The 15611-nt window shown below is 40.2% G+C and overlaps 1 protein-coding gene across 2 annotated transcripts in view; it reads right to left on the bottom strand.

Moving 5' to 3' along the window:
- Cacna2d1 (calcium voltage-gated channel auxiliary subunit alpha2delta 1) overlaps positions 1–15611 on the bottom strand; it is a 441225-nt gene that overhangs the window by 61551 nt on the left and 364063 nt on the right. For both annotated transcript variants that reach the window (XM_005358331.3, XM_005358334.3), the window contains exons 13-15: positions 4882–4960; positions 3640–3689; positions 2327–2416 (exon numbers count right to left, since the gene is read on the bottom strand). In XM_005358331.3, coding sequence (XP_005358388.1) covers positions 2327–2416; positions 3640–3689; positions 4882–4960 — 219 coding nt within the window. The remainder of the gene's footprint in view (positions 1–2326; positions 2417–3639; positions 3690–4881; positions 4961–15611) is intronic.

Raw genomic sequence — 15611 nt, 5'->3', positions numbered from 1 at the left:
AGAATATTCTAGGTGAGTACTGTGATGTCCAAATATTACTTTTAACTTGTAGAATATTCTAGGTGAGGACTGTGATGTTTAAATATTACTTTTAACTTGCAGAAGATTCTAGGTGAGTACTGTGATGTCTAAATATAACTTTTAAACAGTCCCCTAATGAATATTACTTTAAACAACTAGACTCCGGAGTGTGCTCTTTGTCCCAGGCACGGCGCCACAGAATAGAATGATAAAGCTGAGTGTCCCGCCTCCTGGAATGGGACACTTATCTTAAACATAGCAACTCTTCCTATGTCCCTTTACATGGAGAGCGTCCCGTCATCTTCCAAATGACACATTGCACCAAGTCCTATTCCTCTCATATATCCAGGGTCTCTAAAGGCGATCCCGAGTTGGTATGATGACTTGAATGGACCCAGTGCTCCTAGATCGGCCAATGTGCAGCTTTATGTGGTTTCATCCTCCCCATGAATTACAGAAACATGACTCGCAATTACGCTCAGCTGAAATGTCTTTTTAGCCACGCCCCATCCCAGTCCCAATTAGACAGCATCTTTCTTTTAAAGTGCCACAGCTGTTAGAATTCTCCGTGTCGCAGTCCTTATCAAGTTTGTTCTTGAAATACGGTTATCAAGTTTGTTCTTGAAATACCGTATGTCCCCTTCCTAATAAACTGCTGATTTGACTGACGCACATTCAGATCCCCGCCCCCCCCCGCCCCCGCAGTGATTCTAAGTAAGGGGGCTCCTATTTTTAAACCAGTACAAAGAATGCTGTGTCCTCTGGCCACCAACTTACGTCTCCCACTTCGTTTGTTTTTTTAAACATCTCGTTTCGGCTTGGAAAGTGGAACATTGACAATCAGCATTTCCGCCAAATGTTATTTGTGTTATCAGCGAGAACCTTGCCAGCAATGCGGACAGACACTCTGGGTAATGAACTTCTGGTCATAGGAAACGCAGCGAGGCCTAACTACCGACTCCTATCGTGTGCAATCCGGTGATGGGTTTGAAAAAAACCGAAACATCTTGGTCGTGGCTGGAGATGACCATGTGACCTTAAGTAAATAAGTAACGTCAAGAAGGGACACTCGACAGTCATTTTCGGTGGCTTGAGGTAAGCAAGCTTCCCTTTATCTCTCTTAGCATGCGAGATGGCTGCTAATAGTCCCGACTTTCCCTCTGACTTCCTGTATGTGTTTATTTTGTGAGTACCGAGTGATAAGTCATTCTAACGGGTTGCATTTTGCCCTTCTGTTCATCACTGCCCTGAGAGAGTAGCAAAGGCATTAAACTGCACTCCAAGTAGGGGAAAGGGCACCACTGATTCAGCATTCACTTTCTGTTAGAGTATACTACTTTGGTAAATGGCTAAATAGTCCTTAAATTCAGATTTGGCATATGAAAAAAAAAACTGAAGTATTGTCAAGTTTTAACAACTTGTGTCATAAAGTAAGAATAAATTAAAACATGATTTCTCAACTTATATTGAAAATTTGGGCTAGATAATTTTGTGCTCTGTGGGGAACAGGGCTGACTGATGTTTATTCTAGGATACCTAACACCAATCCAGGGTACCAGTTGTTATATGCCAGCGGGAGCGCTCTGCACCACTGTGTGCTTGACAAAAGATGTTTTCATACAAGTTCAAGTGACAAAAATAGGGAAATAACTCCCAGCTGGAAATTACTCCTTAAAACGTGATAGCATGCTTGTGTTAACAGGGCAGATGCGTTATGAGAAACTGATATGCATACATTATCTCTCAGCAGACTGGGTCACCTCAATGTGATATTGCCATAAGAATGTCTAAATCTGCACTTAAAGCCAGAGAGTCTATACAAAGATGTAATTATGCCCATGCTGATTTGAATGCATTGCCAGAGTCTGTAGATCTAACTGAATGTACGTTAGAGTTTGCACAAGTCCGGGTGCAATGGTGGAACGTGTTGTACATATAGTTACTCAGACACCCACTTCAAAAATAGGTGTTTCAATGTGTTTGTTCAAAATATGGAATTCTTAGTTACTACTTACATGATGTGCAGCATTATTTTCTTATATTAAAATGTCAACACGTGATTGCAGTCCCCATATAGTCAGCATTCTAAGTTGGAAAACCAGTATTTTCAGTAGAAGAAGAATAATCTACAATTTTACATGTATGATTTCATACTAATGTAAACCTAGCTGAGAAGCTTGCAAAGGAGTAGATTTAGAAAGAAAGGATCAGGGAAGAGGAAAAGGGAATCGCCACCCAGAGAGAGGAAAAGTCAGCCATGTGCTCTTCCCATGACAGCTTCCGGCGGAGAAGCCCAGACTCTTACCAGCGCATCCAGATACACGTTGGTCCATTGCACCTGCTTTGCTTTGTCTCCTGCTAAAACCATGGGTCTTCCCAGGACATCCAAATATTCCTATTTATACAAAAAAAAAAAAAAGGTTGTAAACCATCAGCAGAACAAACAAATGTCAGAGATACAATGCTTCAAAGTAACCTTCAAAGAGAAAAATTGAAAATGAATATGGAACCAAATTATTGAGAGTATATCTGTCCTATTTGGGGCATTCTATAATTTTCATCTAGTTTTATCCTTAAATGGTTTGTTTGTATACATTGGATCAATAGTACCTATTTATAGTATATATCTCCTCCAGGTTTTTTCTAGTACCAATCAGAACATTGTTCCTCAAAGTACAGCCAATGATAAGTGAAATATATTCATTATGAATCGCTTCATGTTGATTTAAACTATCTAAGGCTCTGTGATTTATGTGCGAAATGGCACAAATTTGAAATGATAAAGCAGCCACATACTTGCTTTCACATAACAGATTGTTTGGATGGAATTCAAAACTGCATTTAAACATATCAAAAAAATAACTGTGGTATGTGCCAAATCCAGACACCAGGCTTACATTCCCTGCTGCTTCATCTCAACCCTCGGGGGGTCAGCGAGCACTTCCAGGAGGCCAAGCTATTTATGCTCAGTTTTAACAGCTATTTTGGGCATTATTGCTAGTGCTTCAAATTGGGCCATGATCTCTAAATTGTAATTTATGAATATTTCAAAATGAAAATATTTAAATAAAATTGCAGAATTCTACAAAATGTTGTGTAAACAGTATGCTTTTTCTCTCAAATCAACAACGTTATAAAGTCATCTTACTGCAGTTTTATGTAAATAAATAGGTAAATAGACCTGGAGGAATTGTGGGAAAAATCTCAGTCCTATGCAGGGTTTAGACCACTTGTCCAGAATAATTACTATTTAGTGTTCTGTGTGGCTGAGAAAGTTACATGTAACTTACAATTGAATAAAAATTACATGAGATTATTAATAAATTTCATATTATCCATTTTCTATGACTTTTTAATACCTAAGAATAACAAACCACAATTATATATACATAATATGCACACTATATGTTTGCCTAGGCTTTATATTTAAGGATATAAAATCAATAAATACCACATTAGCCAGTACTGGGTGAAAATATAAATTATGTAAATCTTTTTTTCCACTTTTAATTATTCTCATCGGACTGAACTAATAAAACCAGGACAATCTCTTTTTATTTCCAGGAAAGTAACCCTAAACTTTGAAAAAAGAGTATAAGCATTTTTAGATAACCATACCTGAGTGTTGATTCTTATTGCACCAATGGAGGGAATTTCATAATAATAACCTAAAATTCACATACAAATTATAATTTGTAAATATCACACTTACAATAAATATCAATAAAATAGATTTATGTTTTTTTCATAGGAGGAAAAGTTATTTCCCTTCTAACTTGGGTAAGTAAATAATATAAAGATTTACATTAAAATATAAATACAAATGTTAAATTCTGAAAAATATTGATTAGTGAACAACTTTAGGGAATTTATGATTAATTTTACTGTATTTCTTAGATAGTATCAAATAACTTTAACTTCTACAAACCAGTAAGGAAACAGGAGCTGTCAAACTCCTTTTCACTAGATAAACTATTAAAGGTACAGATAGACACATAATTAGCATAGGCACATGCTTTCCTTAACGTAAGTTTTGGGATGTGTTCAGGTTCTCTTTTCTGTTAATATAACAGTTTATTCTTCAAAAGCCTTTTTTTTCTGAGTACAAAAAAAAAATAGTTCACTGCATGAAATTTGAATATTGAGGAAAAGTATGAGATTGTTTTCAAAAACAGTAATCCAGTCATTTAGAGAAGAAATATGCACAAATCTGCTATACATCATTAAGTATCTTGCATGCTTTCATCAATTCACAATATTAGGATCAGATGTTTGAATATGTTTTAATGCAGTGCTAATCTCAGAGTTTCTTGTATGTATTTTTTTTTTTTTAGAAAGCAAGTTCAGAATCTAATTCTTATTCCATACAGTTTAGTTATACTTTAATGGTGTAAGAGGTGCTTCTGCTTGTGTGTTGGATAAAGAGACTGCTTTGGCCTTTTGATAGGGCAGAATTTAGATAGGTGAAGTGGACGGGACAGGATGCTGGGAAGGAGGACAGACAGGCAGACGCCATGGTCTCCTGCCGGAGACAGACACTGGTTAGATCATGCCGGTAGGCCACAAGCAAGTGGAGATACACATTAACGGAGATGGGTTAATCAAGATGTGAGAGTTTTAGCCAATAAGAGGCTAAAAATAAGAGGCCAAGCAGTGTTTAAATGAATACAATTTCCATGTGATTATTTTGGGTGTAAGCTTGCCGAGCGGGGTGGTTGGAATGACAAACCGCCCGCCGCTTCTCTTACTACACTTTACTAAACCCCAGCTCCTATGACAGACAATTTCTTTGTTCTAACAATAATTACCGAAGTATTTTATATTCTAATCAAACATGCTCAAGAGAGACAGATCTATTACCTTTATTCTCACAAGCCATCCACTGAATAGGTCCTCTGTCATAGTTATGCTGCCCGACAGAAAACGTAAACACACGGACCTAAGGAAATTGAAAAATCGGCCGAGTAAAATTCAACTGAACAGCAAAACAAAATTGCTGAAGCAGAAACTAATAAAAGCACATTCAGGCAGGGAAGCTAATAAAGCCAGTCTAACATAAAACCCGTAGAGGTCATGAGCAAGCACTAAAGGAAGACCATCGAGCCTACCCTGAATGCCACAATGGGATCAGCACTATGGCATCCTGCACCAAATCTCCAAGCTCGGTGCCCGGACAGTGGAGAGATGGCTCAGTGGTTAAGAGCATTGCCTGCTCTTCCAAAGGTCCTGAGTTCAATTCCCAGCAACCACATGGTGGCTCACAACCATCTGTAGTGACGTCTGGTGCCCTCTTCTGGTCGGCAGACATACAGACAGAATGTTGTATACATAATAAATAAATAAATATTTAAAAAAAAAAAAAAGAAGTGCTTCCTGAGGGAGCAACTCAGTTCCCCCTTGCTGCCTGAATAAAGGTCGCACCTACCTATTCAACCACAGCAATGCTTCTTCCCTATGGCATAGGCAATTAGCTATGCAAATAGATACAGGAGCTCATGGCTTCTGTTGTGACTGGGGAAAAGGACATTTAGCCTGGCTTTTCTACTTTCACACTGTGGCAATATTTAAGATTGTGGTTTAATAGCACTCATTCACTGGAAAACAGGGCTGGCTTTGCTAACTATTTAAGCTGCTAGCTGTTTTGTTGTTGTCTGTTTGTTCACTTGTTCTTTCATTAATTCAATCAAAGGGGCCATTGTGGGTGCCTGGGGGCACCGTGTCCCATGCACCTGTGTGAGCATGCGTGTGGTGGCCAGAGATTGGCATCAAGCATCTCCCCCAGTTCTCTATCTTAGTTTAGGGAATGGGGGTCTCCCTGAACCTGAAGCTCACTGGCTAGACTGTGGACATCAAGTCCCCGAGAACTCCTTTCATTCCGGCCTCCCCATTGCTGGGATTACACACGTGTTCCGCCGTGCCCTGCTTTTTAAGTAGATAGTAGGGTTCTGAATTCAGACCCCCAAATTTGAGCTTGAGACTTCTCAAACTTAAGCCCAGCTCAAACCTAAACCCCAGCTCCTATGACAGACAATTTCTTTGTTCTGTTTGGCACCTGAATCTTGAGCACAAATCTCAAATAAATAAATAAATAAATAAATAAAATTCACATTTCTTTCTTCTGTTGGTCTGGGCTACAAATACTATGACAGTCCCTGCTGTCAAAGGCATGCTTAGGACGGTGATAGCTCCCTTGCAACGTTTTATCTAGGCCACACTTTAAGTCACCCAGGTTTGCCTCAGTTACTATAGTATATGAGGTCATGTGTGGCCACATCTGTTTGCTGTGTGCATTTGGAGAAAGGCTCATGCTATGTAACTCCATCTGGCCTCATGGATACTTGGCTCACACCTGAATTTTAGTCTCTTACAAATTGTACGAACAAAGATGAAACCTAGAAGAAGCTCGTACCTCTCCCTCCCGCCTACTCTCACTTTCTTCGTGAGAACCAGTGCTTCATTTCAGCCAAGTCAGTTGCGAGTCTGTCTTCTCCTTCCACGTGTTACCACTCACAAAGCTGAGCTAGCCCTAACAGAAATATTTTTCTAAGGTTGACCACCCCGAGTAGTAATGCGGTTTATCTGGGGTGCCCCGAGGAATCTGCACGTGGGCATACCTCGCAGATTCAATTAATGCGCAGCTGTATCCAGTTCCTCCTGTTACCACAACACTATTAAGGCAAAATACTTTCCACAGGATCCTGCTCAGCGCGAAGAAACGGAGGAGTTAGGCCGAGTGAATTATATTTCCAATAACACGGAGCCCACACTTAGACCCACGCTGTGTGATTATTTCGCCTGATGTTATCCTTCAAGCAGTGCAAAGAAACATTTCACTTCGAAAAAGGAAAGCGGCAGAATGACTTGGGCCTTGTTTGTTTGGCCAGGGTGACTTCACCTGACTTTCCAGGCTGCTCAGGTGGCGCCCACAGCTCAGAATGAAGGAAAGGGGCACGTTCTGTGACAGTTGATCATTCTGAAACGGCCTATGCTTCTCTTTACCTCACCACTCTTCATTTTACCTGGTGCTTGCAGATTTATTTCCAAGGTACATTAATAATTCGGCCATTTGCCTGTTGTATCAATGTTATGTTTCTGCACTATTTTTGCCTTGCTGTAGACATACATGCATGACAGCGCAATTTTGTGCAGAATACTTCCTTCCAGCAGTTACTAAAATGTTGAGAATTACAAATTCCAACTCTGTATAATTTATAAGAATATATAATTCTGACTTATCACAGATTTATAAAATTTATCATATCCAAGGTGCATATTTTGTACTTAGTTTTATGGAGAGAGCACACAATATATGTTTACCAACTGCATATCAAAAGTCATCTTATAAAGTTTGAAATTGTATACTGGAGAAGACCTTTGTCCTCAAAACTGAGCATCATACACATTCCTTACATTACGATGAAAAACGGATATAAAAGTTGTAAAAAAGGTAAAACTATTTTCCCTAAGAGACTGTTCGAATAAAATATCATTGCTGTATTTGTTTGTCTTCAACATATTCCTACCTAACTATGTATGGGGAATTCTGATTTTGTGAACCTTAGTATCCACAGGTTGTAGCACATAAGGGTAACAATGGTGAGCTCTGTGCTCTGGCTTCTGCTGGACTTCCTGACTCCACGCTTCCCTTTCTATACGGTATTGCTGCCACCCAGTGGAGCTTCTAGGAACTAACTCCGAAACGCAGAGCCGGCCAAACTCCACATACTTTTGTGATGGTAAGAATTACACTTCGCCCTTCCTTTTCAACCTTCCAAACTACCTCACATGCCCCCTCTGCTCTCCTTCAAATTCATGGCGTCTTCAATTCATTGACTGTTACGACACCATATATTTATATATGTATAATATATTCATATATATGTGTATATCTATGTGTGTGTGTATATATATATATATATATATCCTGTTCAACCAGCATAGTGTCTGAATGTTTCCAGTCTCATCACATCTTTAAATTTAAGATTTTTGAGAAATGCAGTGATTACCTGAAAGCTGTACAATGTGAATTTCAGAGCAAATTGCTCTGAAATAATAATAATAATAATAACTGGAAATAATACATTGTTAGTGTATATTACATAAAACTATGTATACATCCAGATGCATATGTATATGTACAGATACATATGTATGCATACAGCTGCATATAAAAAACTCAATTTTAAAGATGTAGTCAGAGGAGCTAAATGCTTCATCTGAACATGCAGGCAAATTCTTCACACGATCCTGTGTTCATATTGTGCCATTTCTGCTTTTGAGGAAGGTGAATTCTGTGACTCAGGCCAGGAGACTATTTCTAATCATATGGTCGATTCAGGCATCAACAGATGCACAGTGTCAATTTTCAAAGTGAACCGTACTTAGACAAACCAGGTAAGTTTTCCTCAACCAGTGTTACGGAAATCTTCCCCATCAGGACACATTTGAAACATACACAATCATTCACAACTTCACAGAGATTGCCCAAAAATCGGAGTCCAAAAATGATGTGAGAAAATAGCGTAGAATAAAGTCCAGCTTCAATCGTTCCAAGTTTGTACTAGTTGACCTCTACTTCAGTGTTTTGTGTGTGTCTGATGACGGTTAAATCAGGAAAGAATGAAGGGTCAAGTGTGAGCTCTCGGCTCTCCGGAGGGACGCGAGACCAGCTCTGCTGTCAGGTTTCATAGAAGTCAGTCGAGGATAACGTGGGAAGAATGGAACCAGGGGACCCTGGTATGCACTGTGTACTTTGTAATTTAGGTTGTTTTTATCATGGCAAATTTATGTCGTTTTTATTTTGCATTGCACAGACATATTTTCTCTAGTTGAATAAAAATGTCAAGTAAACATAACATGTAATTTATTTGCCTCGTTCTTGACTCGGCCATACGTGATAAGCAGAGAAGTATCAAAGGAAGGAGCATTTGTAACAAAATTAAACAAATTCAAATGGGGCTTTATGGTTTGTAAATTTGCATATTTTACCCTCAGTTGTTTAGGGATCTGTTTCTTTGGGCAGGTAGGATAGGTGAGGAGGTGGAGGGGTTTGCAATCCGAAGCAACCATGCTGAGGAACGGAACTGCCGAGACTCATGGGAAGACAGAAGAGGAGAAATGACGCCACAAACATGTCCTCCGCCCTCCATCCACACGCATGCCAAATGTTGTGACTCTCACCTCTGCCCGTCACACATGTATAAATAAAGTCAAAAATAAATACAATTTAAAAAATTGATATCTCTCTAAACAGAATAGTATAATTCCAATAGCTCCAAATTAATTAAAAACCTAAACTATTGGCTTCAAGAAAACACCAAATTTTGTGTTTTAAAATATAACGATGACCCAACAGTACAGCATTTGCCTGGCTGCGTGAGACATTGAGTTCAATCATGAGTACCGTGAAAGATAGATAAATATATAATAAAATATATATTCCTGATTTATAATTTTATCCTACAATTCTCACTTCTGCTAAAGCATTTTGTAAAATCTTCTGTCTTGTTTGTTGAAATCTGAAATACTTTTCTTCAATTAAGAGCTTTCCAAACCCACAGGATTAGCTGTTTGAGGCCGTTAAGAATTTTTCTTCCCAGCAGAATCCAGTTACTGGAAACTGTCACCTCAACAATCATCAGTTACCCAGAGTTCAAGTTTAATTTACAATAGGCAAGTCTCCAAAGAATAATGTAGATGAATCTATGAAGAAGGGGAGCCAGTAAAACTAAAACAAAACCTTTAGCTATTGAAACATGTGAGAAAAGACGGTATCTGAGATGGATTTTATTAATCCACTCTGGGAACTCAAACTTTTGGTATTTAGCCTATCAAAATACTGGACTGGACTGAAAACCTTTAGGAAAGTGCTACAGTGTGTTCCACAATCCACACACGTGTTTAAACACAGAGCCCTTGAAGAGCCCGCATTTCTACTTCTATAACATTAGGCAATAGATAAAGTCCGAATTCATGGTCATATGAATGGATTCCCTAAAACACAGGGATCTGAAAGGTACGCGCAGCCTGCACAGATTCGACGATCCATCCTGACGGCAGCCCGCCTGCAGAGGCCAGGAGCATCCCTGCTGACGATACTGCCAGGCTGTATGGCAGGAGGAGGGCTCCCGGGTGGGCAAATGACTATCCTTGGCTGGCCAGACGAGAGGCACTGATGGATGTCAAGCCGGGAATATTCTATATGAGGCTGTCGAAGTTTGACGACAGATAATTTCAGTTCTTGACTGACTTATCTGATCGGGATCTTAAGGGTGGGGTGGGAGGGGGTAAGGGGAGATGGAGAGAAAAAAGGGAGAAGGGGAGGATGGGGAGAACTTGGGGCAACGGGATGATTGGGATACAGGAAGGTTGGATAGGGGAGCAGGGAAGCACATATCTTAATTAAGGGAGCCATCTTAGGGTTGGGAAGAGACTTGGACCTAGAGGGGCTTCCAGGTGCCCAAGGCGAGGTCCCCAGTTAGTTCCTGGGGCAGCTGAGGATAGGGAACCTGAAATGATCCTATCCTATAGCCATACTGATGAATATTTTGCATATCACCATAGAACCTTCTTCTGGCGATGGATGGAGATAGAGACAGAGACCCACACTGGAACACTGGACTGAGCTCCCAAAGTACCAATGAGGAACAGAAGGAGGGAGAAGATGAGCAAGGAAGTCAGGACCAAGAGGGGTGCACCCACCCACGGAGACAGTGGGGCTGATCTATTGGGAGCTCACCAAGGCCAGCTGGATTGTGACTAGAAAAGCAGGGGATAAACCCGGACTCTCTGAATATGGTGGACAATGAGGGTTGCTGAGAAGCCAAGGACAATGGCACTGGGTTTTGATCCTACTTCTTGTTCTGGTTTTGTGGGGGCCTAGCCAGTTTGGATGTTCACCTTCCTAGACCAGGATGGAGGGGGGAGGACTTTGGACTTTCCACAGGGCAGGGAAACCTGACTGCTCTTCAGACTCTAGAGGGAGGGGGAGAGGAGTGGGGGGGTGGGAGGAGTGGGAGGCTGGGAGGAGGTGGAAATTTTTTTTTCTCAATAAAAAAAAATTAAAAAAAAAAAACCTGTTTGATGTCTCTTATTTTGGCTGTCCTATCTCCATGGCGTGGCGATGAATACGATGGTGGAGATGCTTTCATCACGTGAGTGCTCCAATTGGAAAGAAAGTACTGCGTGTGAAGTCTTTACGAACTCATGAGCTGTGGAGCCTCAGCTGTAGGGATGAGACAGCCGTGACTACACCATTGTCTAGAAGGCGGCAGAGAGTCTAACTTCCACAGTTCACTCTCCAAAGCAGGTTGCACGCCTTTCCTGCATCAAGAACTCAAAAGGGCTAAAAGGAGCATCTTCCTAGATGAACACATTTGGACACTTTATTCTACATAGTCGCAAACTCCGATGCTACGCAGCCAATGCCATGTATATGGCACATGTATGCCGAAGTTAAACCCATTTCGGTTCCAAAGGTCTGACAGAAACATTTGATTAATGCCTGTTGAATATGACCAAGTCAATAACATAACAAGTGTTTCAACAGGAAAACAGCATGCAGTTGTCATAGAGGGTCAGCAGCCACCATCTCAAACAGGCTAATGTTTCCCTCATGTACCCTGCAGATGCATGCACAGCACAGGCCCATGTGTTGGGATTAGACTGGAGCCCTGCTGCCTGGTGTGATGATTCACCTCGTATTATTGGATTAGAAGGAAGGCCTCTCAGTCCCTCTTTTGCTGTGGTAATTGTGGCTCTGCAGTTACGGGCCGGTTTCTCAGGCATGGCCAGATCCACCTCCTACCTCTGCCCCCAAATGTAGTCTTTAACTAAATCTCTATCATCCTACTTACCTATAAGACTTGGAATCAGAGGCTGGGGTGAAAACCTACTAGGCTCAGAGAGGTCAAGGCATCTCAGAAATAGAGCGTCTTTCCCCTCCGCCAATCCAAAAGTGAGTACCACACTCAAAGTCCCTCCCTACTACTTCCTGTGCATCTCTCTATCCATCTTCCAGACTCCCTCTGACTCTCTGATTACTTTTTGTCCAGTCGTTGCTGGCTCTACCTTTTGGCCCAAAGCTGGTTCTACTTAGTTAATGCAAGTGCAGAACTGGGGTTCACATTTGAATTTCTCTGAAGACACTTACTGCCCCTTATAATGTAGGACTGAGCTATAGCAACAATGGGTTTCCAAAACATCTGTTGTCCTATTAAGACTCTCACTAGCTGACTTCAGAAGGCAAGAGAGTGACTCAGATCTTCTTGGTTTTGGATATAATAAATTCTTCCTGAATAATAAAAAGTACTTTACCAGTGCTGCTGATGCGCTGTTAAAGGAACCTGTGTAATGGACAGATAAGAGCTAAGAACACCATCAGCATGAACGACACAGTCTTCCCTGCCCTCAGAAGAAGAGACATGGAGGAGTGCAAACAGTATTTTTACTAAAAGCTCCGATCTCAAGGGAACATTGAACGGCATCCACTTCATGAGTTAGAAGTCTACTGAACGTTTTCTGCTATCTGTGATGGTATCCTATTCTAGCCAGGCGGCCGGGATGCTGGGGACGCAGCCCCGCCGCTCCTATTACAACAAGTTGGAAGTCTACTGAACGTTTTCTGCTATGTGTGATGATATCCTATTCTAGAACTGTATTCAGTATGCACATACACGCCATACTCTTAAAAACTGAGAAACTACTCTGAGTCAAACACTCTGTGATTGACTATGAAATCCTTGGTAGACTTATGAATTTATGTCACCTTACTTCACACAGCTTCTAGGATAAATAAAGGCTCAAGCAACATCAGGATATAATGCAAGTGGTCACCGGGGGGTCATGGAAGTGAAACAGAAAGAAGGTGCCTTGAACACACAGCAAAGGACACTGAGGTGACCAGACCATTTGAGAGAAGCTGGCAGAGGTCCCTCTGAGGACAATATATGAAGCAGAGCTTTCGTGAAAGCAGTTGGCAGCCATGGAAACAGCAAGACCAATACCACTCATAGCAACGTTTTAACTATGAAAGATTCTTGGATGACAGGATATAATCAAGCTTAAAACATAGTTCAAGTGCACTTTATATATCTAAAGTTTTTGTGTTATATTATATATTTGGTACCTCAGTAAGAATTTTATTTGGTATAAGATTTATTTATACATTAAATTAAAATCTAAAACTTGCAAAAGTGATATTCCTCAAATTTGAACAAAATGTAGCCAGGTATTTTATTAGAGTAGAGAATAAACGGCCATTACTAATTTTATTTTGAGAGAAATAAATGAGAAACAAATGATTTCAGACACAAAAATATACACACATACCCAAAGACACACACCCTGCACATAACATCCCATTGAAATTGATAACTCCTCCATAGGGCAGGCCAGTATGTCATCGTTTCAACTGTAATCTGACTCTGGCGTAAACCACACTGCGATCTATAAACAAAGGTATATGCTTTTATTCCAAAGCTTAATGCTTAGAACTGGTTGAAAGTGCAAAAATATCTAAAAAGATTTTAGAAGCAATGTAACTGGTATTATATTTTATGAGCTAAACAGCCTTCATTACTTATGTCAGAACAATTCCTTACAGAGGCTATAATTTTGCCTGATAGAGAAAAAAGGCACGAAGAAAGTCGGGAATGAAGTGAATTATTTTTTGTGCATTTTTTCTGTCAGTTTAAAAAGATTATTTTTTTAAACTCTAAAACCTCAATGCATATTGAGACACTTGGGACTTGGTGTAGACTTTGACAGACGGCAGAAAGCATCTTTCTGTTTAGATGCAGTAGCAATGCAGGAAAGAGCTCTCCTCACATTTACAAGCGAACTGTTGAAAATTGCAACAATGGATATTCTGATATTAGCTGAACATTCCTTACTTTAAAAATGATTTCACGTGCATGTTTTAATATTTTTAGATACTTCAAAAATGTTTGCTATATTAATTTTGATTGCCTTCTTTATAAGATTAAATTCTGAAAACTCAGTAAACCATGAGAGAATTCTTTTCTACCTGCAGAGGCAGTCTGAGGGGGTGCATCGCCAATCAAGCCATCATTGCCATTCCAGAGAAAAGCAAATATGTTTGATGTTTTCCTAGTCCTGGGAATTATCTTTCAACTGTGCGTCTGGCTTGCCTCTCCCTGCTCATTTATTTGTGGAGCTCATTCTAGTTTTGGCACCATTTTTAAGGAGGTCTCACACACATGGGTGAGCCCCAAGGAATGTCACTTCTGCAGGTAAAGATTAGAAAGTAATTGTGTTTTAATTTGGAACAGCTGCTCCTGGAGATTAACGTGGATTTGGTTTTAAATCGCTGCCTATCTCTAATCAGGTAGATTGATTCCCAAGAGTAGCACATTCCTTAAAAAGAACCCAAACATTTTGTTCTAATTCTCAAAGCTTTTGGCTTCATTCAGCTGTGCTGTGCACCCAGAGACACATCCATCAGTGGTCCAGACAATTCCATCACACCTACCTGGGCTGCCGTGAATGACTTCTGAGTCATCACGATGGGAAGGGAATTTAAATGAATCATTCACTGGCCATACTAATGCCACAAGAGGCCCAGAGGAAAAGTACAATTAAGATGGTGGTTCTTGGGGTTCTTTTTTAAAGATTACAAAACTTGAAGACCTTATAGTATTTATATATTTAATTTTGTATGATTGTGGTAAAAGCACATTGCACGAGACACACCCTCAGCTCCCTTTTAGGCAGACATACTTCCAACTCATGTTTGAGCGGCCGTGTGGAAACATTACAAGTGCAGCATCTGCCATTACTAAGCAAGTTCCCTCAGCTTCTGGATTTTACCATCTTTCCAGCCCCTCTTTCACAATCCTCCCTTAGGAAACAGAAGGGTAAAAAGGATGCAATTATATCATAATCTCCAAAACTCAAAGGAGTAATAAAAACATATCTAACTCAAAAACGAAATATATTTTCTTACAGTTATAGTGCTGCAATGCACCTCCATGGAGCCAGTTTGTAAAACTTTAACTGGGTGCCCACACAGTGAAAATGAGATCAGTATCCACCCCTTTCTTCAGTCCCTGCAACTTCGTGACTCCTGCAGATTTCTCATGTATGTGCAAACATATAATATCCACTTATTTGCATGTGTGTCTGTGAAGAGCTTAGCTCACTAAACATGATGTCAAAGTTAACCAATGTTATATACTACAGACTTCCCTTTGGTTGAGGCTAACAAGCACTTCCTAGAATGTTGCATGGTTTCCTTATCTGTTTGCCAGAGGCTGGCTTGTCATTAGAGCCTATGCTTTGAAGAAAAAATGCAATCAACAAAGAAATAGCTTCTTCAATTTTTTTTGTGTGTATGGATTTCCTCGTCACACCTCCTCCCTTCCATTCTTCTTGGGTTGTTCCCATTTCTTCTAAAGTTCATGTTTTCTCATTCTTTATTTATAATCGCACACACACATCTATGTTTATAAATACAGCCAGGGAAAACAATTTAATCTTGCTCGCATGTGTTTAGGGTCGGCCTCTGAGATTGCCTAACCTCACAAGGGCTCATACCTGGAGAAGACTGATTCTCTCTCTACAAGCCTGTA

This window comes from Microtus ochrogaster, chromosome 26 (assembly GCF_000317375.1).
Source record: "Microtus ochrogaster isolate Prairie Vole_2 chromosome 26, MicOch1.0, whole genome shotgun sequence".
In the NCBI taxonomy this organism is placed as follows: Eukaryota; Metazoa; Chordata; class Mammalia; order Rodentia; family Cricetidae; genus Microtus; species Microtus ochrogaster.
Note: the sequence above shows the minus strand (reverse complement) of the source record. Positions and strands in the feature narration are given on the sequence as shown.